We start from the raw sequence: 27,868 nt of genomic DNA on the forward strand, positions 1-27,868 counted from the left end.
TGGCTGGGATACCGACGTGTTCCAAGAACAGTGAGCAGACTCTCCGCGAGCTACTGGAAGGAAAGCCGCTGGCCAAGTGGGCGGCTGCAAGGTTAGCCTGCGCACTCCGGGCGTGCTTCCTTCCCGTCCAGCGGCCCGCCAGGAGGCACAAGGACAATGAGGTACTTTGGGCAGCGAGAGGAAACGGTGAGCTACTTAGGAGTCAGTCTCCCCAGGAGTCCAGAAGACCTCCACAGAGACCGTCAAACATCATAAGAGATGTGCTCCTGGATGGGGTGACCTGGTGCTTGAGAGACGTCTCTTCTCCCCACGTTGACCCGTAGATACCCGCTTGACACAGTTATCAGGTGGTTTCTTGACAGCCAGGACCTTCCACCCCCAGCACTCAGAGCAGAGCCTGGCACCGAGAAGAGCTCCGGGAAATATTTGCGGACGGAAGGAAGGGCACGGTCAAGTGCACAGCAAACGTGTGCCCTGCCTTCCCGTCGGACGGGTTGCTGGGAGCCCTTTCCAGGCTGCTCTGGGATGTAACCATCCTGTTGATGATCGATGACGGTGACTGTAGTTGATTTCACCATCCCTTGGGAGGACATGAAGGTTCTGTTTCCATCTTTTGTTTTTAATTTTATTTTTAACTTTTTAAAATTTACATCCAAGTTAGTCAGCATCTAGTGCAACAGTGATTTCAGGAGTAGATTCCAGTGATTCATCCCCTACGTATAACACCCAGTGCTCATCCCAAGTGTCCTCCTTGATGTCCCTTGCCCATTTAGCCCGTCCCCCTCCCACAGCCCTTCCAGCCACCCTCAGTTTGTTCTCTGTATTTCAGAGTCTCTTCTGTTTTGTCCCCCTCCCTATTTTTATATTACTTTTGTATCCCTTCCCTTATGTTCACCTGTTTTATTCCTTAAAGTCCTCATATGAGTGAAGTCATACGGTATTTGTCTTTCTCTGACTAATTTCGCTTAGCATAATACCCTCCAGTTCCATCCACGTAGTTGCAAATGGCAAGATTTCACTCGTTTTGATTGCCGAGTAATACTCCATTGAATATATATACCACATCTTCTTTATCCATTCATCCATCGATCAATGGACATTTGGGCTCTTTCCATACCCTGGCTATTGTTGATAGCGCTGCTATAAACATGGGGGTGCATGTGTCCCTTTGAAATAGCACACCTGTATCCCGGGGATAAATGCCTAGTAGTGCCATTGCTGGGTCGTAGGGTAGATCTATTTTTAGTTTTTTGAGGCACCTCTGTACTGTTTCCCAGAGTGGCTGCACCAGCTTGCATTCCCAGTGTTTCCATTTTTTATTAAGGTGGCTTAAAAACATTGTCAGCATCTAGCATTTCTTGCTCTAAGTTTTGAATGCCTTTTGAAATGAGGCTTTTCAGCATAGAAAAGATTATTTGAGGTTAATTTTTTAAAGTTTTTATTTATTTATTTTGAAAGCGAAAAAGCATGAGCAGGGGAGGGGCAGAGAGAGAGGAGAATCCCAAGCAGGCTCTGCACTGTCAGCACAGAGGCTCGAACTCACGAACCACGAGATCATGACCTGAGCCAAGGTTGGATGCTTAACCTGACTGAGCCTTTAACTTCCCTTGTACGTTCTGAGCCATCGTTTTCATTCTTGTTTTTTTTTTTTTTTTTTTAAGCTTATTTATTTGAGAAAGAGAGAGAAAGAAAGCAGGGGAGGGGCAGAGGGAGGGAGAGAGAGAGACAGAGAGAGAGAGAGACAGAGAGAGAGAGAGAGAGAGAGAGAGAGAGAGATTCTTAAGCAGTCTCCACACCCAATGCGGAGCCCAACGCAAGGCTCAGTCCCACAAACCCTGAGATCGTGATCGGAGCTGAAGTCGAGGGGTGCTCAACCGACCAAGCCTCCCAGGCGCCCCTGTGGTGTTAAGTGCACTGGATTTAATTGTCATTTTAGGCACAGGGAATATCTGACCAAACAAGTAAAACTTTCTCAAGTAGGTCTAATAATTTAAAGTTACCTATGTAGTGAATGTCAAGTTCTTTCCAAACCTGGCTGTCCGGAAGTGAGCTTTGGGGGGTGAGGAACTTGGCGTTGCTCCCTGCTGTATTCCCAGTGGCTACAAGAGTGCCCAGCAATCCATGTGCTTGCGTAGATCAAGAATGTTCTCGGGGCGCCTGGGTGGCTCAGTCAGTTGAGCGTCCAACTTCAGCTCAGGTCACGATCTCGCATGTTGTGAGTTCGAGCCCCACGTCGGGCTCTGTGATGACAGCCCAGAGCCTGGAGCCTGCTTCGGATTCTGTGTCTCCCTCTCTCTCTGCCCCTCCCCTGTTCAGTCTCTCCTTCAAAAATAAATAAATGTTAAAAAATATTAAAGAATGTTGATAATCTCTATAAATGTCTCTTTTATAACTTTTCAGTAAAGTAAAAAAAAAAAAAAATCATGTCTAAAATTAGAAGCTTAATTATACATTTGTATTGGAGTCCCGGCTAATATGTAACATTAATTTGCCAAATTTTCTTAAATACTACAAACACCCTAAAGGTCAAATACATAGTTTATTCTGAGACTTAACATAAAAATATTCAAATCTAAATCTTCCACAGGCCTCACGGCCACCTCCCTGGCAGTAACTGAGTCTCCCAGCCTGGCAGGGGCTCCCCTGTGGGACCCACATCGGCGGGGGGGGGGGGGGGGGGGGGGGGGGGGGGTTGTGGCTTGGATGCCAGGGGACAGGCTACGGCCCTGTTAGGGCCTGCCCTCTGCCCCCCACCCCCCGTCTTCGCTTCTGGCCTCTGCAGACCTCCCAGCCCGCAGGACCCTTCCCAGACCCATCCACAGAGGACTTCAACACTCGGTGGGATTCAACGAATCTGTTTATACCTGTTCTTTTCTGAAAGACTAAACCCCTTCAACCCGTCAGCCTGGATGGGAATGTGTGCAAACACGAAAATGCCTCCCTGTGGATTTGGGCCACGTTGCGTGTTGTGCAGCACTTACACTGCGTTGAGAAGAGTGTACCGTGTTCTGTGGCCAACTGTGCACGTGGTCAGGTTTCTCTGCACACCAGTCACACGGCTTGGGAGGCTCAGGACCCCTTTGGACCCCGGGTTTCATTCATCTTTGCCAACATAGTGTAGCACTCTTGTTTTAAATTTAAATCGCTAGATGAAAAAGGATTATTCGTTGAGAGATTGTGTCGCTTTCGTGACTAGTGAGTTGTAATATTTCTGTACGTGAGAATCAGAAGGCTGTGTTTTCCTCATTTGTCTTAGTCCGGCCAGATCTCTTGAGCGGGCACCAAAGTGACAGCTTCAGTATGTGACGTGTCCTTTTTTTATGGGATGAAATTTCCAGAAATAGACCAGGCAGAGCTATTCCAACGGCTCAGCGCCACGATATCATACGTACGTTGGGCTGGCCATTCTTCAACTTGGATTTTGGAGCTCTGTGCGTTAAGGAGTTAAGGCAGTGTTGAGTGTGAACCTAATAGGAACCTCCCTTTCTGTGTAATGGAGGGAAGAAATAGGGATTCGTCGATTGTTTCTAAATCTCCGGCTAGCCTTGGTTTCTGCAAAATGCCTAGTAAAACCAGCTTTTGATGAAAAGGAGCCTTGCTGACTGTCCGTCCTGGGGTTGGATGCTTTAGTTATTTCGAGGGTAATGACAGCTTTCACTTGGGCACTCAGACTCCGTCCTGGGCCTGGCGCGGCCGGCCGCAGAGCCGGCTTGCAGCCAGCAGACTGCCCCCTCCTGAACCACCGAGGCCTGAACCCTGCTGGGGGCTGTTGGCCTGCCCGCGTGCAGGTGCCAGTCGGCCCCGCTGCCCGGGGGTGGTGGGGCATTTTGCTGGGGAGTGGAATTTGGAAGGGGGCTCCGAAAATTATGAGCAACACTTTGGCACGAGGCTCCCGCCCCGTGTCCGAGGCCGCTTTCAACCTCTTGGGCAAATGGCGCCACCTGCTGGCACCTTCCTGCGACCCTGTGGTGTCCTGTCCCGTGGGTGACCTGTGGGTGACCTTGCTACTCTGCCCCGCCCCTGGTTTCACCCAGCAGTGTGTCAGTCGGAGAGAGTGACCCTTTGTGAACAATTCCTTGCGTAGGGGCGCCTGGGGGGCTCAGTCGGTGAAGCGTCCCATCATGATCTCGGCCCAGGTCGGGATCTCACGATTTGTGGGTTCGGGCCCTGCATCAGGCTCCTCGAGCACAGTACGCAGCCTGCTTGGGATTCTCTCTCCCCCTCTCTCTCTGCCCCCTTCCTCGCTGCCCCCTTCCTCGCTTGTTCCTGCTCTCTCTCTCCTCTCTCTCTTTCTCTCTCAAAATGAAGAAATTAAAAAAAGTTCCTTGCACAGTATTCTATTGTAGAGCACGTATTTTCAAAGCTTTTGGCACAAATTCCCAATTTTCCCTTTAGACTGGCTGTACTAATATCAGACATTGTAGTCTTAGCAAGGTCTGATAAAAGGACTGTAAATCTAGATGGTTTTGAAATAAAATCCTGACTTTCCCCCAGTATTTGTTATGGACGTTTTTTCATTTTTTTAACCGACTAGGCTCCAGACCCAGCGCAGAGCCCGACACGGGGCTCGAACTCGATGACCCTGAGATCAAGAGCTGAGCTGAGCTCAAGACTCCCGACGCTTAACCGACTGAGCCGCCCCGGTGCCCCTGTTTTGAAACCAAAGGGCTGGGGGCGCCTGGGTGGCGCAGTCGGTTGAGCGTCCGACTTCAGCCAGGTCACGATCTCGCGGTCCGTGAGTTCGAGCCCCGCGTCGGGCTCTGGGCTGATGGCTCGGAGCCTGGAGCCTGCTTCCGATTCTGTGTCTCCCTCTCTCTCTGCCCCTCCCCCGTTCATGCTCTGTCTCTCTCTGTCCCCAAAATAAATAAACGTTGAAAAAAAAAAAATTTGAAACCAAAGGGCTGAACGAGTGGCAGGGGGATCCCTCGCCACCCGGATTCATCAGTTGTTGACTCTGGCCACAGCGTGTTTGGCCGCATGGGAGCCCCTGGTGACCATTCAAAGGTGTGGGTCTCGTGACCACACCCCTAAACATCACAGCCCTTGCTGACAGGTGCTTCCTGGGAAGGAGCAGCACTGCCATGTGGGCAGCAGCCCTGTCTCCAGGGTCGGCTCCTGTCTGCTCTGTGTGGCCCCCCAGAGCCCCTCCGTCGCCTCTCACAGCTTTCGTCATGTGTTCATTTGGTTGTCGCTCCTTCAGTCTCTTTGAGCCCGGAACAGTCCCTCATCCTTTTTATAACCCTACAAGTGTTAAACTGAAAACGAAATATTTATTTATTTATTTATTTATTTATTTATTTATTTATTTATTTTCAACGTTTATTTATTTTTGGGACAGAGAGAGACAGAGCATGAACGGGGGAGGGGCAGAGAGAGAGGGAGACACAGAATCGGAAAGAGGCTCCAGGCTCTGAGCCATCAGCCCAGAGCCCGACGCGGGGCTCGAACTCACGGACCGCGAGATCGTGACCTGGCTGAAGTCGGACGCTTAACCGACTGCGCCACCCAGGCGCCCCAAAACGAAATTTTTTTTAATGTTTATTTATTTTTGAGACAGAGACACAGCAAGAGCGGGGAGGGGCAGAGAGAGGGAGACACAGAATCCAAAGCAGGCTCTAGGCTGTGAGCTGTCAGCACAGAGCCCGACGCGGGGCTCAAACCCACGAACTGTGAGATCATGACCTGAGTTGAAGTTGGACGCTTAACTCACTGAGCCACCCGGGCGCCCCTACGAATGTTAAACTTAAAAACTTCTTACTTTGAATCTCAGTCTTGCAGAGACGTTGCAAAAACCGTACCGACTTGCCACGTACCTTCCCCAGTGTTCACATTTTACCAAACGTATGCCACTCTCTCCATCTCTCTCTCACTGTGTGTGCGTGCACATGTGTGCATATACACATACACACATATGTGTGTGCGTACATTTGAGAGAGTAAGTTGTAGATGTGATGCCCCCCAGTATTTCCGTATGCATCCCAAAACAAGGATGCTGTCTTCATTAACCACAGCACAGTTATCAAAATCAGGAAAGTGACTGGTAAAATACTCTTACCTGCTCTGACTGTGTAAACTTTGCCGGTCGTCTCACGAATGAGCGACTGTCTCGCTACCGGCAAAAAGGAAAGAGCATTGGGGGGCCCAGGCCCCCGTTGAGGACCACACACACCTGTCGCTTCACTTACTGGAGAAGTCTATCGGCCTCTTGCACGTTCCCGCTTTGGAAGCTTACGGGCCAGTCACTTCGTAGATTGCCCCTCAGCTTCGGATGGTGAGCGCAGCCTCCGGATCGGGCAGGACTCCTCCCAAGTCTTAGGTGTCCTTCTCGGGAGGGCTGTGATGTTCCTTTGTCTCCTTACTGATCATCGGAATGTTCACCGTCTGGTTACATGTTGTCTGCCGGGTGTCTTCACTGGGAAGCTGCTGTTTTCCCGTGTAATCAGTGGTACGTTAGGGCAGGTGTGCTGACATCAGGTGCGTTTCCTCTTCGGGGCCTCATACGGGCCTCCCCGAGGAGTCCCGCCTGAGGCTCGGGTTACTGTGCGTGTTGCCAGCGCGACGGCATTGCATCCGCCCCTACCTACTGGATGGACCGCGCTATAATTCAGAGCTGTGCCTTCCCCCACTTTGTCCTTCGTTTACGTGCGCGTATCAACACGGACGGCTTTGGGCAGCGTCAACGTTTTCACAGTGCTTGTTCTTGGAGCGCGTGAGCACGGAAGGTCTTCCTGCTTCTTTGAGTCACCTCCGATTTCCTGTGAAAGCTTCCTCTAGTTTTCAGAGTCAGGCCTTTCGCCTCTTTGGTTAGGTTTATTCCTGGGTACCTCATTGGACTCACCGATGGTTGTTTTACTCCGAGTACTGTCATACCCCGTCGCCCGTTGTCCCACGTTTGGCCCGTGAGAGCTTCTGCAAGCTGCTTTGACTCCTTCTGGCGTGTCCCCGTAATTTTTGAGCACAGGCTCCGGGTCACCTTGTGCCTTCCCTGCCCCAGCCCTGGGATCACGTCAGCCACTGCTCTCCGGAGCCCCGATTCTTTGTTCTGGGGAGTGACATTTATCACCCAGGGTCTGGGTGGTACCAGGTGTCGCTGCTTCTCCACCGTCTCGGGGGACAGGGCTGAAGCAGGTGCACACGTGTGTGTGTGTGTGTGTGTGTGTGTGTGTGTTGAACGCACGGGAACTCACACCGACAGCTCCACTTCCGTTCCAGCAGGGCGGGGTCCCCACGAGCTGTTCTCTGTCTGTGTTTGGGGCCCCTTCTCTGTCACCGACCGTCCTGTGCTTATTCCCCGTGTATTCGTGTGTCTTCCCAGTCTCACGAAGCATCTGCCTGTTTATCAAACCCAAGGAAGTGTACCTTTTAAGTCAGGAAGTCAGTGGGGTGTTGCAGGAAGAGGCTCGTCCATCCGCTGTGTCGCTGTGTCGTGGCTCCGTGCCCGAGGGGGGGCGGCCTCCTCCTGGCCCAGTGAGGGAGGGCGCTTCCAGAGCTGAGGGCAGGGTGCCGCCGGCCTGTGCGGGGAGCGCCGCGGGTGGAAGCAGGGCCGCCCCGCGTCCTCGCCGCCGAACGTCCCGTCTGTTCGAGAGGAGCGGGCGGCGCAGGGACGCAGGGCCTCGGATCGGCGCCACTTCCTGTGCCCGAGTCCCCGTGGGCGGCGCACCGAGGGCCCCGTGTTCACCTGCACGCGCGGCGGGGCTCGCCCAGGGGTGGACCCTCCGGCGGAGCTGGGAGCCCACGCGGGGCCCGCACCCTCTTTTGGGAGTACAATGTACCTGCATAAAAGCCAGGGGCCGTTCTGACGCCGTCCCGTGGACGCGTACGTGCAGGCCTCCCGACACGGCTGGCCCCGGACTCTGATGGAGGGCTGCGCGCTGTCGGCCAAGCTCGGCGCCGGACCGCGTCCTGGTGGACGTGCCTCGGTGACGTTTGACGGAGGCCGCTCCCGGCTCAGCCTCGCGGCCGGCCCGGCCTGGAGAGGAGGGTGGTGTCGCTTTCAGGTTAGCTATTCTTTAGACGGACGTTTGCGGACCACCTCCTTCTCCGCGTGAATAGCGTCAGACGTCCAGATGGCTGGGGGGGGGGGGGGGCTGCCTCCCTCCCCGCTGTGGCTGCGCAGCTCCGAGAAGACGGGCCCCCGGGGACCCGGGCCGGGCCCGTGCTGGCCCCGACACCCGCCGGCCGAGTCTCCTGGTCTCGGTCGGCTCGTCTGTGAGGCGACGCCTGCGCCCCCTCGCCGCGTGCGTGTGGGGTTGCGTGAAACCACAGGCGTGGAGGAGGCCCCGACACGGACGCGCGTTTCCGCACGGCCTCACCCGATGTCTCCGCGGCCGGGAGGGTGAAGCCGTGTGACCAGGGGGTTACTCGCCACGTCTGCCCCGTCCTGCAGGTGTTCCCTAGGGAGGGTGGCTCTGGCGTCGACTGTCTGTCTGGCGGGAAGTGCGCTGAGGACGTGGACCCCCCCAGAGCTGTTCTTTGAGCCTCCGTCGGAGCAGCGCCGCGAGCTGCTCTCGTTCCGGCGGCCACGGAAGTAACGGTGACAGGAGAAAGGGCTCAAAAGCGCAGCGAGGACACGTGGGTGTTGGGGCCCGCGGAGCTGGGGTGACTCGCGTGTCCAACGCGTGCCCCGTCAACGGTGAGCACTTCGGGGCGGGACCAGACGCCGTGCTGGTCGTGGGGGACGCGGCAGGACGGGGCCCTCGCCGGCCCTTACCGTGTAGCGGGAGAAACCACGAGGCACCGCGGGGCCGAGCCCGGGGTGGACGGTGGGCCCCCGGAGAGCTGCGCACGGCAGGCGAGGGCGAGGCACTGGCAGGGCCGCCTGGGGACGGTGACGTGGTGACGGGGCGCGTGTGGGCACCGGCCAGGTCCCCAGGAGGCCGGAGCGCGGGGCAGAAGTGCGCGGGGGGAGCACTGTACTGCCTGAGGACGAGGCGGGTGCTCCCTGACATGGACACAGCTCCGAGTAGGGGAGGGCTGGCCAGGGACTTGCCCTGCAGGGGGGTTTTCACCAGGACTGCGTTTCTGAAAGGTGGACTCTGGAGGGGAGGAGGGGGAAGGCCAGAGGTTCACCTGAGCCCTGCCGGTGATCAAGGTTGGGGCCAGCGGCCTGGGGTGAAGGGGGAGGCGAGAGTCCAGGGGGAGGGCCAGCCTTTGGTCAAGGCACAGACGGTTGGGAGGTGCTCAGTGACAGGTGTGCCCGTGTCTCAGGATCGGGGGTGCCAGGGGCACAGAGGGCAACTTCAGCGGCGGCTCCACAGGAGTTCCTGGTCTAGCTGTGGGCTTGCCACATCCCGCCCTTCTCTCCTGCCCTCCCAGGCCCACGGACACACCCCTGCAGGTCCCAGTGGTGGTGGCCGTGCTCAGGTGCTCAGCTGCGATGACAGGGCCGGACTCCCCTTACCCCACCCACTTCCTCCACGATGTCAGCCGCACCACTTGGTTCTGCTCTTGTCCCGCTGGCCGTGGCTCCCATTCTGGGCTGGTGCCCCACATTCCCACCCCGTTCCCCCCTGGGCGGACTCACCCAATCTGGGGGGCTCTCCAGACTGCCTCGGTGTCCTGCCGAAACAGCCCCACCACCCGGGTAGATGAAAGCCACAGAAACGTATTTTCTTGCAGCTCTGAAATCAACCTGCAATCTGAAGGCTCTAGGGGAGGGTCCCTCCTGCCTCTTTCAGCTCCTGGTGGCCCCAGGCGTTCTTGGCTGTGGCCGTGTCCCTCCAGTGTCACCCTGTCTTCACGTGGCGTCCCCTCTGTATGCCCTGGGTCTTGTTCTCCCCACTCCCACCCTTAAAGGGCACCAGTCACTGGATTTAGGGCTCCCCTAAATCCGGGATGATCTCCTTTTAAGATCCTTCACATAATTCCATACATAAGGACCCTATTTCCTAGAGAAGGTCCCATTCGCAGGGCCCAGGGGCTGGGATTTGGTCATCTCCTGGAGGACGCTGTTCAGCCCCTGCATGCACCAGCCATGCTTGATGGTCACTAAGTCTGCATTTCTTCTTTTTTTTCTTTTTTTTAATGTTTATTTCTGAGAGAGAGAGACAGAGCATGAGCGGGGGAGGGCAGAGAAAGAGGGAAACACAGAATCCGAAGCAGGCTCCAGGCTCCGAGCCGTCAGCACGGAGCCCGACACGGGGCTCGAACTCATAGACGGTGAGATCATGACCTGAGCCGAAGTCGGAGGCTAAACCGACTGAGCCACCCAGGCGCCCCACCAAGTCTGCGTTTTTGGCACAGACTCATTTATTGGGAACCTGTAGGAGCAGCGTCTCAAACCTAAAATGTCCCGACTCTTGCTCTCTCCTCCCAGGCCACAGAACCTGCTCTGATCCAACTGCTGAGTCCGGGACATGTGGCTCTGCTCGGCCAGTTGCTCAGGTGGGAATCCCCACGGCCCCCAGCCTGTCTGTGGCTGCACACCTGTCCTTGTGCCCCTGTGTCGTCACCCTGCTGCTCAGACCTTCCCGTGGGTCCCTGTCCCCCTGACACGGGGGACTGTGACCCATGAGGGTGTGTGGGACCTGGTCCTGTGCCTCCCGCTCCCTTGCCTTCCCCTTCTCCTTTGTCACGCCGCCCAGCCACGCTAGCTGTCCTCCAGACACACTGCACCCGGCTCCTTCCCGTCCCCCTGCCTCTGGGTGTCTCCCGCGGGCACTTTTAGCGGTCCTGCCCCAAGTATTCCGTGTCCCTGCCTTGTCGCCCTCACCTCATCACCTCCTGATGCCTGTGTGCACGGTGAATGGTTTGTGTCTTCCCCCTTCTCCCCCACAACCTGTGTGCACGGTGACTGGTTTGTGTGCCCCCCCCCCCCCCGCCCCAGCTCCCCTACCCGAATCTGTGTACACGGTGACCGGTTTGTGCCTGTCTGCCCCGGACCCACGCTCCGCCAATGCACAGGACAGGGCTTGAGACGGGAGCCTTTGCTGAAGGAAGGAGGGTAACCTCGTTTGCCCCTTGGCTTTTCATGAGGTCACGTCGTGAGCCCCCACCTCATGCCGGCTCCCTGGGCAGGGGGGAGGCCCTGTTACTCGGGCTCCTCGGGGTAGCACGGCCCCCCGGGAGAGCCTCCCCCGGGGCGGGCCGTGGGCTGGACACCCTGCTCCTTCTGGCTGGGCCTCGGGACGTGCTTCTCACTCCGCCCCCGGCTTGCTGGTCTTCGACTGGATTTTTTCCAGCGAGCACAGTCTCCCAGAGCGTCGCTTCCCCCGGTGACCTTCAGTGGCCGAGCTAGGGCAGAGCAAGCGGAATAGTGCCCTTGACCTCGTGACCTGGTCGGCACAGCCTGGGCTGTCAGAGCCTCTCTAGCCGCCCCAGGACGTTATCGGTTCCCATGCCACAGTGCAGGTGCTCCTAGCCCCCCCCCCCCCCCCCCCGTCGCTGTAACGAGTCACTTTATGTTGTCCTCAAGTAAATGAACCGTCTTTCCGCCTGTGTATCACACCTGTGTTAGGGGAGTGCCCTTCACCGCTCCCGTCTGAGGTCCGGTCTCCGGACCCCCGGTCACTGGGCTCTGTGTCCGGGATGCGTGGCCAGAAGGGCGCCCCGTCACCCGGCTGGGAGAGCTGGCCCTGCATCCTGCCCCCCGCTGCACGTGTGGTCCCTGACATTCCCTGTATTTGTGGCCACCGCCCCCCCCCCCCACACCCCTGCGGCCTTGGCTGCCCCAGGAAAGCTGAGCCTCACCGACTCGCTGCGGTGCCCCAGGACCCACGGCGCCGTCCTGCATGTGTAGACGGTTACTAGATGCTTGTTGGCTGAGTGGATGAATGAACCCAGGTGGCTAAAACCTGAGAGCCAGGCAGGGCCCGGGGCGGGGACAAACACGTGACCGCTAAGTGAGTGGGGTGGTGCTGAGGGGGGTCGGCTCTCGACACCGCCGGGGTGGCGTTTCCGTCTCTGCGCAAGTACGCGTTCTTGAGAAGTACCCGGGTGCCGTGGAAGGGGGGGCCCGGAGCGCTCTGCGGTTACTGACCGACGCTCTTCTGTTTTTGTCTCCCCAGATGCCATTTGCTTTTGACGCAAGATGATTTGATGCTTTCCTATGAGACCCATGAACCATGATGGCTACACAGACACTAAGCATAGACAGCTACCAAGACGGGCAACAAGTGAGAGCTGGGGCTTTCTTCTGCATTCTCAGTGCCGCCAGGGGACCGGCGCCGTGTGTAGTCTCGTCCAGTTTCATCGGGCTGCAGGTCCAGCTTCAAGTGCGCCCTGAGACTCGCACGTGTCGCTGCCCGGAGAGGCCAGCCGTGGAGCTGTTGGCGTCGCTTCCCCCGGGGACAGCAGGCCGCCGGTGCTTTTGACTCCCCGAGTCACGGTTTCTCGGGGGTTTGCCCTGTTGGTGTCTGTGTTAGCGCGGCCTGTTGCCTTCAAAGAAAAGCGGGGCGCCGTTGCTAAAAGCCGGGCCCCAGGTGGCTGAGCTCAGCGGGAGGCGTGGTGCGGGCGGCAGAGGGCACCGTCCCGATGGACGGCGCGGCGCGGAGGCCGTGCCGTCTGCTCACGTCGCACGGCTGTGCCCGGACGGCTGGCTCTGACACCGCGTGGGTGGAGTCCTGACCGCCCTCCCGCTGTCCGTGGCCTTGGCTTGCCTTCGCAGCTGCAGCTGCGGGAAGGCCGGGTTTTGTGCTGTGTGCCCCGAAGCGCTCGGGAGGAGGGGGGGGGGGCCACCCCCGTCTCCCTCGAGCCCTGGAGCCCCGTGCAGCGAAGGCCTCCCAGCCTGCCTTTGCCCCTGCTTCCTGCGCTCAGGAGGCGGTGCGGGGATGCCCAGAGGCTCTCTTTTCTCCCTACTTGAAGATCCTAGTTAGCGGCCCGGCCAACTGATCAGGCTCGGTGGCCTCTCCCAGATGAGGTCACAGCCCTGCCTCAGCGAGGCTCCAGGTGGGCGCCCAGGGCCTGAGGCGGCCTCCCTCGTGACTCTCCTTGGTGGCCGGTCTCGTGCCCTTCCTGGCTCGGTTCCTGCGGCACAGACTTGGTTTTTGCGGGCTTTTGAAAAACGTCTCGGGGTCTGAGCTTTCTTACAGGAATTGAGTTGGGGGGTCCCTTTCAGCCTGCTCTCTGCATCCGGAAGCCCCGCGATATTTCCAAGTGATTTTGTTTCTAAAACGCCAAGCTGGGGTTGTCCCTTCCTCTCCCGCTGCTGAACCCTGCAGTGGGGGGGGGGGGGACCCCCGCATCGCCCTCGCACTCACCTCTGCCCCTCTTTCCCGCGCATCCCTGCCCCGTGGCCCTGGGCCTGGCCCTGGCTCTTCCTCAAGCAGCAGGGGGCCCAGTGCCTTCCTGTCTGGCAGGTCTTTGCGCAAATCCTTCCTGGGAGGACTCCCCTGCCCGCCCCGGCACCCCCCCCCCCCAACAAGCCTGCCCCCTGCTCCCTCCCTGCCTGCACCTGGTTCTCCTTTGTGGCACTGATCACCTGCTGGCAGATCCTGTTTGGAGTCCCCTCCCCCCGCAGGGCAGGCGGGCGTCCTGGTGCCCTGATAGGGTCGTGTCCTGTGCAGTGCCAGGCACGGGGAGGGACAGAGCCTCGCTTTTAACAGCCAAGCTCTTTCCCACGACACGCAAAACTCGTGAACGTTATGTTACGCGTTGACCGTCCCACGGTGTGGCTCTGCCTCCCCTCCACACTTGGACAGCGAGCTTTCCCTTCCTTCTCGACCATTAAAGAAAAAAAGAAACAAACCCAAAGACCTGAAATACATCTTTTGACGCTTGTTCATAATACTGTCGGATCTCCCTCCAGAAAGGTTGTGTTCGATTGGGCTTGTTAGTTGCTTTACTGCTTCGTGTTTTCAAGAGAGAAACAATTTCCCAGGCGCGCTGCGCCATCTGAAGGCAGTGGGACGGAGGTCTCCCTGCACATCTGGGCTGACGGAGAGACCAGAGCCTGCACCGCAGGACGGGGGCTCCCTCGTGGGCGGGCGACTACCCCCGGCTGTCAGGGGGGTCGCATGGCAGGGAGCAGGCTCTCTCCCTGCCTGGGGACAAGCCCCTTCCCCGAGTGCCCCCACCAGCTGCTTCCCCGGGGCGCAGAGTCATGGCAGCTGGCGGCAGGGCAGGTGGGTTCCGGTCCTGAAGCAGCTGAGGGCACTGGTAATCTGCTCCTGGATAATTACAAGTTTACTGCAGCAATTTAGGGTTTTTTTTAAATGTTTATTTTGAGAGCAAGTGAGTGCATGGTGCGGGGTGGCGGGGGTGGGGGTGGGGAGATGGGGTGGGCGGGGGGGGGAGACGGGGGAGGAGCAGAGAGGGAGAGAGACGCAGAGAATCCTAAGCAGGCTCCGTGCTGTCAGCACAGAGCCGGGCTTGGGACTCCATCTAACAACTGAGATCATGACCTGAGCCGAAAGCAGGAGTCGGATGCTTAACTGACCGAGCCCCCCAGAGCCCCCCAGCAAGTTGGAATTTTTTTCTGTAAACTGAATTCTTTATGTTTAAGGATTTAAAGACTTTTCACCTAAGTTACAAACCAAAATAGCTAGTTTAAAGCAATTTACATTTATTTATTTACTTTTGAGAGACAGAAAGAGACAGTGCAAGTGGGAGAGAGAGAGGGAGACACAGAATCCAAAGCAGGCTCCAGGCTCTGAGCCATCAGCACAGAGCCCGACGCGGGGCTCGAACTCACAAACCGTGGGATCGTGACCTGAGCCGAAGTTGGAGGCTCAAACAGTTGAGCCACCCAGGCGCCCCTTAGTTTAAAGCAATTTATTTTTTTTTTTTTTTTTTAATTTTTTTTTTTCAACGTTTATTTATTTTTGGGACAGAGAGAGACAGAGCATGAACGGGGGAGGGACAGAGAGAGAGGGAGACACAGAATCGGAAACAGGCTCCAGGCTCTGAGCCATCAGCCCAGAGCCCGACGCGGGGCTCGAACTCATGGACCGCGAGATCGTGACCTGGCTGAAGTCGGACGCTTAACCGACTGCGCCACCCAGGTGCCCCAGTTTAAAGCAATTTAAATGATAATATCTAGACGCTATTTCTTTAAACACCACCAGTCTTTACTTTCTAAATACAGTGACTTTTTTTTCAAAATGTTTATAGATGATGTATTCCTGAAATTTAAGAATAGATAGGGGAGCGTTTCAGCCCTGCCATGACTACGTTCGTTTTCGTGACAAGATAGGAAGAGTTTGGACTGTTTGTTTCTACCTCTCAAGCTGTGATGTTGCTCAGTGTGAGGGTTTAGGGCAGGAAGAGACACACACAGTAAGGTGACTTAATCCCCTCGGCACTCTGGAGGTGGCATATTTTTTGAAAATCACACGCAGTTCACAGATATCGGCCCTCAGTTTTCAAGATGATTTGGAAACTCAACCTTTGTTTTAGCCATTTGCAAAACGTGTCAGACTCAAAGGAGGTTTGTTGGTGGTAATTTTGATGGATTCTCGCCAGCCATCCAACTGTCTCCCGCTTTACCAGTCCTCTTGTTTCTGCTTGAGAAGAGAATACTTAGTAGCAGTTTACTTTGTGTTTAGTAACAAAAACTCTCCTCCTCCTTTCGCAGATGCAAGTAGTAACAGAGTTAAAAACGGAGCAAGATCCCAACTGCTCTGAACCGGATGTGGAAGGAGTGAGCCCTCCCCCGGCGGGCTCCCAGACGCCAATGGACGCAGACAAGCAGGCCATTTATAGGTAGCGATGAGATGCGATGCGCGTGGGTTTTAGTAGGGGTAAGAGGAGCAGAGAAACTTGTTAGATGGAATATGCTGGAGCTGGCAGCTAGGCAGAGCATTAGGCATGGTGTGATAACCACTAGGGTGAGCAGTTTCTCGAATTAAGATGTTATTCCTACTACCTTAAAAAAAAAGTTTTGGAATCTAAATCTATATTTTAGTCAACCCTGCAAGAAGAAATCTTCAAGCCCAGACAATTCTACTGGGGAATCCTACCAAAAATAAAGAAGAAAAAAACAGCAAGTCTACACAGTCTCTTCCAGAAAAAGGAAGAGGGGAGGCTTTCCAACTCAGCTTATGAATTGAGCATCACCGTGATACTAAAGCCACAGACAATACAGAAAGGAAAAGTACACACCAGTGCGCCTCACGAACTTGCACGTAAAAATAGTTAATCCAGTATTAACAAATGAAATTCAGTGATGTATAAAAAGAATCACCTGCAGTGACCAAGTAGAGTTTATCCCAGGAACTCAAGACTGATTCACTAGTCAAAGTTCAACCAGTGAGACCCACAACACGCTCGTATCGGTTGACACAGAAAAGTCAACAGCTAATTATGGTTAAAAGCTGTCAGCGAAGTGGTAATAGGGGGAAACTTTCCTAACCTGATGAAGGGCAACCTCCAAAAATCTATAGTTCTCATTATGTTTAGTGGCCAATGACTGTTTTCTGTTAAGATTGGGAATAAGGCAGAGATGTCCACTCGGCCTCCCCCTGTTCAGTACTGTAATGGAAGTCGTAGCCAGCGCAGTAAGGCAAGAAAAAGAAAGAAAAGGCATACCAGCTGAGAAAGGGAGAGAGAAAACTGGCTTTGTGCACCAACAACACGATCGTCTACATCAAAAATCCCAAAGACTCCACCAAAAAATGTCCAGGACTGAGTTTAATAAGGTCACAGGTTACAAGGGCAACACACAGAAACAAATCCTGTTTCTATACCAGTAATATACAATTGGAAACGGAAATTAGAAAGACAATACCATTTACAAGAGTACCAAAACAGGTGTAGACCTAACAAAACACAGACCCTTGATGCTGGAAACTGTAAATGCTGATGCAAGCAATCAGAGAGAACCTAGGTGGTGGGGCATACCATACTCATGGATTGCAAGAGTCAGCACAGCACAGATGTCATTTCCCCTGAAATCCAGCTGCAGGGTTAGCACAATTGCGATTAAGGTCTCAGCGGGATATTTTTGTACATATAGATAAGCCGGTTCTAAATTTTACATGGCAGATGAAGGAACTAGACCAGCTAAGACAGTGTTGAAGAGGAAGACTAGAGTCAGGCTTCAAGGCTGACTCGGGTGTTACGGTAATGACGATGTCGTGACGCTGGTGAAGGGCTGGGATCAGCGTCACTGATAGCCCAGAAGTAGGTGTGCAAAAACATGATTTATGTGACCTTTGCAAAGGTGCCAACACAGTTCGGTGGAGTGGAGGTAGCCCCTCCCACAAACGGTGTTGGAACAGTTAGACGTTCACCTGCTGGAAGAAGACCCTTGACCTCATCTCACGTTTTATACAGAAGTTGACTCAAGACGGAGCACAGATCTCAGTGTAAAACTTGCAGCTGGAGAACTGGTCTCTCCACACAGTGGAGCATCGTGCAGCCATAAAAAGGAATGGCGTACCAATACGCGGTACAGCACGGATGGTCCTTGAAAGCGGTGTCGCTAAGTGAAGGAGGCTAGAGGCCAAAGGGCACGTATCCTGTGGTTCCTTTTATCTATCTATCTATCTATCTATCTATCTATCTAATTTTTTATTTTTATTTTATTTTTTTTTTTTTTTATTTAAATTTTTTTTTTCAACGTTTATTTATTTTTGGGACAGAGAGAGACAGAGCATGAACGGGGGAGGGGCAGAGAGAGAGGGAGACACAGAATCGGAAACAGGCTCCAGGCTCTGAGCCATCAGCCCAGAGCCCGACGCGGGGCTCGAACTCCCGGACCGCGAGATCGTGACCTGGCTGAAGTCGGACGCTTAACCGACTGCGCCACCCAGGCGCCCCAATTTTTTATTTTTTAAAGTTTACATCCAAATTAGCTAGCATATAGTGCAGCGATGATTTCAGGAGTAGATTCCTTAGTGCCCCTCCCCCATCTAGCCCATCCCCCCTCCCACAACCCCTCCATCAACCCTCAGTTTGTTCTCCATGTTTATGAGTCTCTTCTGTTTTGTCCCCCTCCCTGTTTTTGTATTATTTTTGCTTCCCTTCCCTTATGTTCATCTGTTTTGTCTCTTAAAAGTCCTCATAGGAGTGAAGTCATATGATTTTTGTCTTTCTCTGACTAATTTCACTTAGCATAATACCCTCCCGTTCCATCCACATAGTTGCAAATGACAAGATTTCATTCTTTTTTGATTGCCGAGTAATACTCCATTGTATCTATGTACCACATCTTCTTTATCCATTCATCCCTCGATGGACATGTGGGCTCTTTCCGTACTTTGGCTATTGTCGATAGTGCTGCTATAAACATGGGGGTGCATGTGTCCCTTCGAAACAGCACACCTGTATCCTGTGGATAAATGCCTAGTAGTGCAACTGCTGGGTCGTAGGGTAGTTCTGTTTTTAGTTTTTGGAGGAACCTCCACACTGTCTTCCAGAGTGGCTGCACCAGTTTGCACTCCCATCCGTGATTCTTTTTATACGAAATGTCCAGAACTGGCGAATCCGTAGAGACAGACAGTAGGTTAGCAGCGGCTTGGGACTGGGGTTTGGGGGAAAATGGAGAGTGGCTGTTAATGACGATAGGGTTTCTTTGGGGGACGATGAGAATGTTATAAAATTGCCTTGGTGGTGAGTATAGTAAGCACCACTGAATTGTCCGCTTTAGAGTGGATGTTGTTTCGTACAGGAACTGTCTCTCAGCCGCGCTGTTATATAAGCCAGTGCATCGTACATGCTAAAATATTCTCCTGAAAACGTGGAACGTACATTTAAAATTTTTCTCCCCCCAGGCATCCACTGTTTCCACTACTAGCTTTGTTGTTCGAAAAATGCGAACAATCTACCCAGGGCTCAGAAGGCACGACCTCTGCCAGTTTTGATGTAGATATTGAAAATTTTGTAAGAAAGCAGGAGAAAGAAGGAAAACCCTTCTTTTGCGAAGACCCGGAAACCGACAATTTAGTAAGTAAAAGAAACGTTTTCTTCTTACGTCTTATTGCTTCCCAGTTTCAAATGTGACCAATAAATTTTAAGCTTCCAATTGGAACTTTAGGATGTAGTTCTGCTAAAGGGGAGCATCATACAGTTCGTGAAATAGCTTCCTGTACCTGTGACCTCAGTGTCCCCACGTCGTCCAGCTTCTCCAGTGACCTTATGTAAGAACCCGAGGAGGGGACCTGAGCCTGCATCGCAAGGGGCCGGGGCCCCACTTCTCTCCTCAGCATTTGTAACGTCCCCCGGAGTCGGCGTGCTCACGCGCTGGGCTGCTCGGGCAGCGTGTCTGGGCCCCGCTTCAGTTCTTGGCCTCTCCCTGGTCACGGACACACGACCTTCTTCTCCGAGACAGATGGACCTCATGCTCAGTCTTGAGGCTGGTATTTGTGGCGGGAGGCAGGGCTGTACGTGCGCTCGGGGAGGCCCGTGAACGGAGCGAGGCAGGCTTACCAGAGGGCTCCCAGGCTCCCCGCTGCTTCCCTCGGCCTTTCTGCTCGAAGCCAGTTGGTCTCACCTTGGCGCCCTCCCTCCAGCTCCGGCCCCGAGGTTCAGGGTTGTGTGTGCTTTCTCAAGGGAGCGGACGCTTTGTTGGCGTGAACGTCAGTGCCGGACCCGGAGGGAGTGGGGCCCGTCCGTGCTGGTGGAGAACCGTTAGCCTGTGGCCGGGGGCCTGCCCCTTCACCGGGTTTCCGTAGAGCACGCTAACTCCCAGCCCCGAGCCCCTAGTCAGGGCCCTTAGCAGCAGAAAAGCATCCTTAGAAAACTTTTCCCTGAATAAATTGCCCGCAGCTTTGTTGCTCTTTAAGTTTCTCGTTGTACATCCAGCCCTCACTGCCTACTGGATTTTGTGGTGCGTTGTCCGACCTCGAGTAAGTCTCCTCATCTTTGAAATGGGACTAGCAGTGCCCGCCCTCTTGGGGTGAGACTCAGAAGCTCTCTCCGCCTCTGAATCTCTGTCATACAGCCATCGGTGCGTGGGCCGCGGTACAGCCAGAGTGGCCCCGGGCTCTCCTGACCGGCGTTCGAGCACAGGGCCCGGCAGGGTTTGGTTCGTGGTCACTCTCGGTCCACAAATACCCGTGAATTACTGCCAGCCAGGTCACAGGGGGAGGGGCTGGGCTCCGGGTTGTGGATTCCCGGCAAGTGGTGGTTTCCATCTGAGGCCGCTGTCTACCGCTGTGGGGCAGGCGACTCCAGAACTTAGCGACTTGACACAGTCACTGTGAAACTTTTGGGAAAATCGTAAAAGCCCGCATCTGGCACTGGGCGGGGAGTTCTCGGGCTCGACACCGAAAGCACAATCCGTAAAGGGCAGAGTCGGTTAACTGGGGTTTTGTCCAAATGAAGAGCTGCCTACGCGGTGGGCACGGACCCCTCCCCGTTTGCAGACGAAGAAGCGGGAGGTGAGCACCTCGCTGGCTGTGCTGCGGGTCGGCCGTGGGGCCGGGCCGAGGCCCTGCTGTCTCCCGCTGCAGCGACTCCCCGAGGGCGGCCCTGGGACCATCTGGGTCCCCACGCACCGGATGCAGCTGAAGTACGGAAGGTCAGCGGCGCCGGGGTGACTTACTGTTTGGCCCGATTTCTGACGTCGCTCCCCTTGTGTCCCCGGCGGTGCAGACGGTCGTGGCGACGCGGCTCGGGCCAGTCACGGAGCGGTCCTGTGCTGGTGACACCAATGGGCCGCTGTGCTCCTGCCTGCTTGTCTGAGAGCCTTCGTTGTCTCTGCTTCTAGATGGTGAAAGCAATCCAGGTTTTGCGCATTCATCTTCTTGAGCTGGAAAAGGTTAACGAGCTCTGCAAAGACTTCTGCAGTCGCTATATTGCTTGTCTAAAGACGAAAATGAACAGTGAGACCCTCCTGAGCGGGGAGCCTGGAAGCCCGTACTCCCCCGTCCAGTCCCAGGTATTTACGTATGTTTGGGCCCCACTCTGCTGCTCCTCGGTTACCGTCCTGTCTGCAAGGGGACGGACGGCTGCTCGTCACTGTCAGTCCGGAGACCGACAGCCCTTTCAGAACGTCTGGGCTGTCTACAGCCGTCCTGCCCAGAGAGGTTTCTAGAGCTCTGAGCCTGACCTGGGCTGGCAGTGAATTCCCTCAAGCCCGAAAGACAGTCCCTCCGGGCATCACGCACTCACTGAAGTGAGGCCTCGGTCTGTGTACCGTGCCCCGGGTCCCATCCTTCTGGGGGATAGAGTACCGTTCACTTCTTTCCTTCTTTTTCAAAATATGTTTTTTGTTCATTATTTCTCAAAATTGTGGTAAGGTACACATGTCATAAATGTGCCATCTTAACCATTTAAAAATTTGTTTTAACGTTTTAATTTATTTTTGAGACAGAGACAGAGTATGAGTGGGGGAGGGGCAGAGAGAGAGAGGGAGACCCAGAATCCCAAGCGGGCTCCAGGCTCCGAGCTGTCAGCACAGAGCCCGACGCAGGGCTCGAACTCGTGAACCGCAAGCTCGCAACCTGAGCCGAAGTCGGCCCTCAACCGGCCGAGCCCCTCAGGTGCCCCTCATCGTAACCGTTTTTACGTGCACAGGTCCGTGGCTGAAGCACGTCCACACTGTCGTGCCACCGTCCCCACCCTCCGTCTCCAGAACTTCCCACGTTCTCAAACTGGAAGCCTGTCCCTGTTAACGACTAACTCCCCCTTCTCCCCTCCGCAGTCCCTGGCTCCCACCATTCTACTTTCTGTGTCTATGGATTTGATTCGTCTGGGCACCTGATGTAAGGGAAATCCTACAGTATTTGTCCTTCTGTGTTTGGCGTATTTTGCGGAGCGCAGTGGCCTCAAGGTCCACCCACAGGAAGCACTGGTGCCCTTGAGCCGTTCTGGTGGCAGGCGGTGGTCCGTGTGGTCGTAATCTGCACTTCCCTGATGGCTGACGGCGCCGACATCTTTCCGTGGGCTTAGTTGCCATCTGGAGATCCTCTCTGGTAGAACGTCTGCTCGTGTCTTTTGCCCGTTTTCTAGGTTTTTTTTAACTGTTGTTTTGAGGGTATTCTAGATACGAGTCTCTTATTGGCTATGTGGTTTGTAAATATTTTCTCCCAAGTCCGTGGCTGATCTTTTCATCCTCTTCCCAGGGTCTTTTGCAGAACAAACGTTTTAAATTTTGATCAAGTCCCACGTATCAGCTCTTCCTTTGATGAGCTGTGCTTCTGGTGGTGAGTCTGAGAACTCTGCCGAGCCCTGGAGCCCCAAGATTTTCTCCAGTCCTTTTTCTGCAAGCTGTGTGTTTCACACTCAGGTCCGCGACCCATCTTGAGTTAACTCTTGTACGAAGTGTGAGGGTTTAGGTGGAGGCTGCTTCCGGAAGTTCCTCCGTTGAGTTGCTTTTGTGACACTGTCACAATGCCGGTCTGTTTGTGTCTGTCTGTTTCTGTCCCCTCTGTTGTCACACTGCTGGATGTATTCCCACCGTGTAGCCGTGGTTACTGGAGCTATTTGGTAAGTCTCAGATCGGGGTGGACTGTATCGTCCCCCTTTATTCTTCTTTCTCAAAATGGTTTTAGTTATTCTAGTTCCTCTCCGTGTAAATTTTGAAGTGATCTTGTCTGTATCTACAAAACAACGTTACTGAGATTTTGACAGGAATGGCATTAAGCCCGTGTATCGTTTCGGGGCAAATCGGCATCTTTCCTGTGTTGGCTCTTCTGGTCCGCCAACCATGATATGTCTCTCCATTTATTTACTCTTCTGTGATTTTTTCATCAGCGTTTTGTCTTATAAGTCCTACACGTGTGTTTTTAGAATTACACCTGAGTATTTTTTTGAGCAATCATAAATGGTATTCTAGCTTTGACTTCAGTGTCCCGGCTAGTATTTAGAAATACAGTTGATTTTTGTGTGTCTGTCTCGTATCCTGCGACCTTGCGGAACTCACTTGTTAGTTCTAGGAGGTCCTTCTCATAGATTCCTTAGGCTTTCCTACTTGTTAAGTTGTATCATCTGCAGATAGGAATAGTCCGTTCCTTCCTTCTTGATCTATATGCTTTTTATTTCCTTGTCTTGCCTTGCTGCATTGTCTAGAACATCCAGTGCTATCTTGAATACAGCTGGTGGGAGTGGATGTCCTGCCCTGTTCCCAGTCTTAGGGGGAAAGCATTCTGCCTTCCAATGTTTTGGTTTTTTTTTTTTAAATTTTTTTTAACATTTATTCATTTTTGAGAGACAGAGTGCGGGTGAGGGAGGGGCAGAGAGAGAGGGAGACACAGACTCTGAAGCAGGCTCCAGGCTCTGGCTCTGAGCTGTCAGCACAGAGCCTAATGTGGGCCTTGAACCCACGAACCATGAGATCATGACCTGAGCTGAAGTCGGACACTCAACCGACTGAGCCACTCAGGTGCCCCTGCCTTTCACTGTTAATTATAATTTTACTGGAAGGTTTTTTCTCGATGCTTTTCATCAAGTTGAGGAAGTTCCCCTCTATTCCTGTTTTTTTTTTTTTTCCGGAGAGTTTTTTTTTTTTTTTTTATTATGTTGAATTTTTTTAAATGCTTTCCCTGCATGAATTGATGTGATTATGTCATTTTTCTCCTTTTTTCTGTTAACATGGACGTAGATCACGTTACTTGATTTTTCGAATATTGAACAAGCCTCACATTCCTGGAATAAATACCCCTTGGTCTCAGCACATTAATTCTTTTTATATAGGTTCCCGAATTCTGTTTGCTGTATGTTGTGAGACGTTTGCGTGTCCATACTGATTGTGGTTTCTTTTTTGTTACAGTCTTTGCCAAGGTTTCGTATCAGAATAATACGACTTTACAAAATGAGATGAAGAGTATTCCCTCCTTTTCTGTTCTCCGGAAGTGATTATGTAGAATTGGTGTGAATTCTTCGTTATGTGTTTGATAGAATTCTCCAATGACAGTACTTGGACCTGGAGGTTTCTTTTCTGAGTTTTCGAGCTACAAATTCCGCGTCCGCAACAGTTACCGGGCTGTTGGGATGGTGTGTTTCGTGTTGGCTTCCGTCTAGACGTCACATGTGTTTGTGCCCAGTTGTCGCCAGAGCCCCTCCCGCCGTCGGCGTCTGCAGGCCCTGTGGTGCCCCCCCCCCCCCCCCCCCCCGTCCCCTTCCTGGTGCTGGTAACTTGTCACCTCTCTTTTTTCCTGTCTTAGCAGGTTTGTCAGTATATTGATCTTTTCAGGGAACCAGCTCTTTTCTTCATTGGCTGTTCTCTGTTGTTTTTCTATTTTCAGTTTCATCGATTTCTGCTTTGATCTTTATTATTCCCTTCTTTCTGCTTGCTTTGGTTTCATTTTGTCCCTCTTCTTCTAGGTCCTTCATGTGGGAGCTTGGATATTTGATTTGGATGAATTAATTTTTATTCTGACCAAGTTCATGTGGCAGATGCTGTGTGTCCCTACCAAAGCTCGGACACGCACTCGGATCGGTGCGGCAGCCTGCAGAGTAATCGTCTTCGGGTTCTCGCACCGATGCCATCTAATTGCTCAAATACCTGCGTGCCGGTGGTGTGCCAGACCCTGTGCCTCGACGCCCGGCACAGAGCCCCCTTCCCGGCCACCTGCCCCAGCCGTCACAGCCCATTTGTACCTGACTTGGGATGGCTGGGATCTTGATGTGGTCTTACGCTCTTTCTGTGCAACTGGCTGTAGGCCAGGCCCAGACCTAGCACTCTACGGACCTGAACACCCGGGGCGGGGGCGGGGGGAGGGGGGACGCCGATGTGCTCCGTGCTCTGGTGAGGGGACAGAGCTGGCCGCGGCCGCAGGTGACTCTCTGGCACCACGTGGAGCCTCCTGAGCCTGTGGCGTCATCTGTACGGGGACTCTGGTTCTTGGAAAGCTCTAGAGTGAGCCAACGGAGTGGGAAGGCTGTGCGATGACCTTAGGTCCTCCCGGCCTTCCTCGTCACGCCTCCAGGGCTTCGAGGCGAGTCTAATATGATGAGACGAAAGATGACCGTTTGGGAGCCAGGTCGAAGCTGGAATCTCGGTGCCGACGGTCGTATTTAATAGCGGGTCAGTCTGGGGTCTCTTGGTTTGCAGATAAGGAAGGCGCGCCTTCCGGAAGGCTTGTCCTCTGCGTCTCTGTCTCGAGCACCTGGCCTTCACTGGTGGTGGCACCATGCCACGTGGTTTAAAGTTTTAAACGTGGCTTTTGTGTTTCCGCTCACTGCTCACCGTGTGTTTTTGACTCACAGCAGATTCAGAGTGCCATCTCAGGCACCCTCAGCCCCCAAGGAATCGTGGTGCCCGCATCCGCGCTGCAGCAGGGGAACGTCACCATGGCAACAGTGGCAGGTATGCCGACCGAGAAAAGGACACTCTTTCCTTGAGCTTTTGTGCAAAAGTCCTTTCTATGAGAACGGAGAAGCCCGTCAGTGCAATTGCTGATTAACGCCGGTTCCTGAGACAGGGGTGGCAAGACTAGACCTCTTAGAATTGAAGGCCCGTCTCTTGTTTTCATTCTCAGTAACAGATATTTTATGCAAGTTGTGCGTCCCTACCAAAAACTTTGGGGAAGAAGGGTTTTATATGGGAGTTGAAAATATATAGCAAAAACTGAGTTGTAATTTGCAGATAACGTAGTTTTTAATTGTACTCTTGGCAGCATCTGGGAAACCTTAAGTCGTGCCCTTAATGTTTGACAAACAAACAAAACTCCCTCTTAGCCTTGGTGTTACTTGCACGGCAGAAATCATCGCGGGAAGGGGACAGAGTCTGCAGGTCCCTGGGGCGTCTCCCGCATCGCAGATACAAAGCCATCGTGAGGACGGAATCGGGGCGCGCAGGGCGGGGAGAAACCCTCACACGATAGTGCGAAGGGAAGCTTCCAAAGGAGGATGGAAGCACGTTCGAGCAACAGAATACTGTGATGAAAACGACTTAGCCCCCTTGGCCAAGTCCCTTAACATGTGCCGATTGTGGGGGAAATGGAGCAAAAGAAAGCGAATTGCAGCATCCACCCCGGCTGGCAGCGCCCTGGCGATGGGACGCCTCGCTGCCCCTTGCCCGGTGCCCCGCCCCCCGCCCCCCTCCTGGGGCGCGACTCATCCGGGAGGGTCGTTTTAATAGTTTATAGTGACAAGTCCGCCAGCGGGGTACTGATCCTTCGACGTGGCTTAAAAACGTCGTCAGACCAGAGATTTGTTTTCCTTTCATGATGTACGTTGAGTGTATCGAGAATGTGGTTTTCTATCACTGAGACTCAAGAGCGTTTTGATCTCTTCCTTCCTGAGGTGGCACGGTGTATCAGCCTGTCACGGTTGTCACTCCTCAAGGCCAGGTGGTGACGCAAGCCCTGTCGCCCGGCACCATCAGGATCCAGAACTCCCAGGTGCGTGTGCCATTCCTGGGGGAGGGCTTGGGGGCGAGCGGGGCCGTGCGGGCACGGGAGAGCCAGGCGTGGGTGTTCCTCTGCCTGAAGACCGTGCCAGTCCCCAGTTCAGCTCAGTGTCAGCCCCGTTTCTTGTTTTCCTCCCCGTTTCCTTTGCCGTAAGAAAGGTGCAAAGTCCAGAAAGTCCGAAGGAGCGGCAGAAAGGTCCTCCATAACCCCTTCCCCGGAGCAACCCCGTTGTCCAGTTTAGCATCGGGTGGTGTAGTTGTCTCTGGATCCGGAGACTTGAGGCAGTGTAGACGCACTCTTCCCGCCCCTGTGGAGGTTCACAGCGGACCCAGCAGGCAGGTCTTTCAGACCCTGCGGAGGCCTTCCTGCTGAGCACCTGATGGGCCAGAGCACCGCTTCAGGCTCGCCCTCGGGTGGCCGGTGGGGTGGCCGGGGTGCCTGCTTCACATCCGCCCACCCACCGGAGGGGAGAGCTGAGCCGGGGCTGCCCCTGCCCCGCTCCAAGGCGCCCAGTGAGGCACCACCCCCCACTTGGCGCCCCCCCCCCCCCCCCCCCCCCCCAGCCTCCTGGGGAACACCAGCTTCGAGAGCACAGGAGGCCGCTGCTTCAGGGGCAGAAGCAGCAGGTGAAAATGCTGTTACGCGCTGTGACCTTGCAGTCGACCTACGCCCTCCGTGCCTTTGTGGTAGGGGAGGCTGAACTTGGTGGGCTGCCCGCCCCCTTTAAGTTGTGGAGACACGCACACACACACACACACACGTGTACACGTACAGTCTTGTTATTTACACGCAGCTCGGTTTAAGTCAGAAAGACCACGTTTCTGTTAGCAGCTCACACTAAGAACGTAGATTCGTTGTTTCCTGGAAGCACGGATGTTTCCTGCAGCCTTACTGACAACTGGCAGCCCAGCCTTGGGGACGTTCGTGTTTCCCTTAATCAGGTAGCAGATGTGAGAGGGCCTGGGCGGCGGGGGCTGGCCCGGCCCATCCGGGACTTACCGCCTCTCACTTCACGGGCAGAGCTGAGCTGGGCTTGGGGGCCGTGTCATCTGGGCCCGCGAGGGGTAGAGGAGGAGCTAGACCCCAGCAGCATTGTACCTGGGCTCCCCATCCAGCCCGCTGTCCCTGGAGCTCCCCGTGTGCCACAGCCGTGAACGCGGGCGGCGCCTGGTCGGCAGAGCGCGTCCCAGTGCCAGCGTGAACCGCTCTTAGAGAAAGACACCTTAGAGTCCGCTGCCTCCCTTCTGGAGAAGAGGTTTATTTGTCCTGATGCTTAAGAAGGAAGTTGCTGCTTAACTGAATTTTCTTAGACACACAGAGGACTAGTTTAACTAGCAAATGTGTGTTTCAGCGCAACCCCTTCTCACACAGACTCTCACCTGTGACGCCCCCCCAGCCCCATGAGGCGGGCTGGCGAACGCAGCCCCCTTTCTTGCTGCCTGTGAGCTGTTTCTGCTCCGGTCCTCGTGGCCCTGTAGCCCACCGTGCGCCTGTCCCCTCCCCGTCACCCTCCTCCATGTATGGCTTCTAGGTCAGCAGGGCTGGGAGGCCAGAGACACGGGCTGCCCGGGTTTCTGACGGAAGAGTGACCAGATTGACCGAGGGCTTGGGTGCAGGTGCTTTGGATGAGGTGGTGCATACGATTTTCTTTTTGTAGCTGTTTGGGCTGCTCTGGGCTCCTTTCTTTCTTTTTC

General features: G+C 54.4%; 1 protein-coding gene across 5 annotated transcripts in view; it reads left to right on the forward strand.

Moving 5' to 3' along the window:
- PKNOX1 (PBX/knotted 1 homeobox 1) overlaps window positions 1-27,868 on the forward strand; it is a 59,848-nt gene that overhangs the window by 15,450 nt on the left and 16,530 nt on the right. Inside the window, exons 1-9 of one of the 5 annotated variants that reach the window (XM_030328866.1) lie at window positions 7,567-7,997; window positions 8,387-8,632; window positions 10,316-10,383; window positions 12,006-12,113; window positions 15,512-15,639; window positions 18,651-18,822; window positions 20,588-20,758; window positions 25,030-25,129; window positions 26,068-26,165. In XM_030328866.1, coding sequence (XP_030184726.1) covers window positions 12,063-12,113; window positions 15,512-15,639; window positions 18,651-18,822; window positions 20,588-20,758; window positions 25,030-25,129; window positions 26,068-26,165 — 720 coding nt within the window. In that variant the 5' untranslated portion in view covers window positions 7,567-7,997; window positions 8,387-8,632; window positions 10,316-10,383; window positions 12,006-12,062. Of the gene's footprint in view, window positions 1-7,566; window positions 7,998-8,386; window positions 8,633-10,315; window positions 10,384-12,005; window positions 12,114-15,511; window positions 15,640-18,650; window positions 18,823-20,587; window positions 20,759-25,029; window positions 25,130-26,067; window positions 26,166-27,868 lie in introns of those variants that run through there. The other 4 variants (XM_030328870.1, XM_030328868.1, XM_030328867.1 and 1 more) reach the window with 4 other exon arrangements.

This window comes from Lynx canadensis, chromosome C2 (genome assembly GCF_007474595.2).
Source record: "Lynx canadensis isolate LIC74 chromosome C2, mLynCan4.pri.v2, whole genome shotgun sequence".
NCBI lineage: Eukaryota > Metazoa > Chordata > Mammalia > Carnivora > Felidae > Lynx > Lynx canadensis.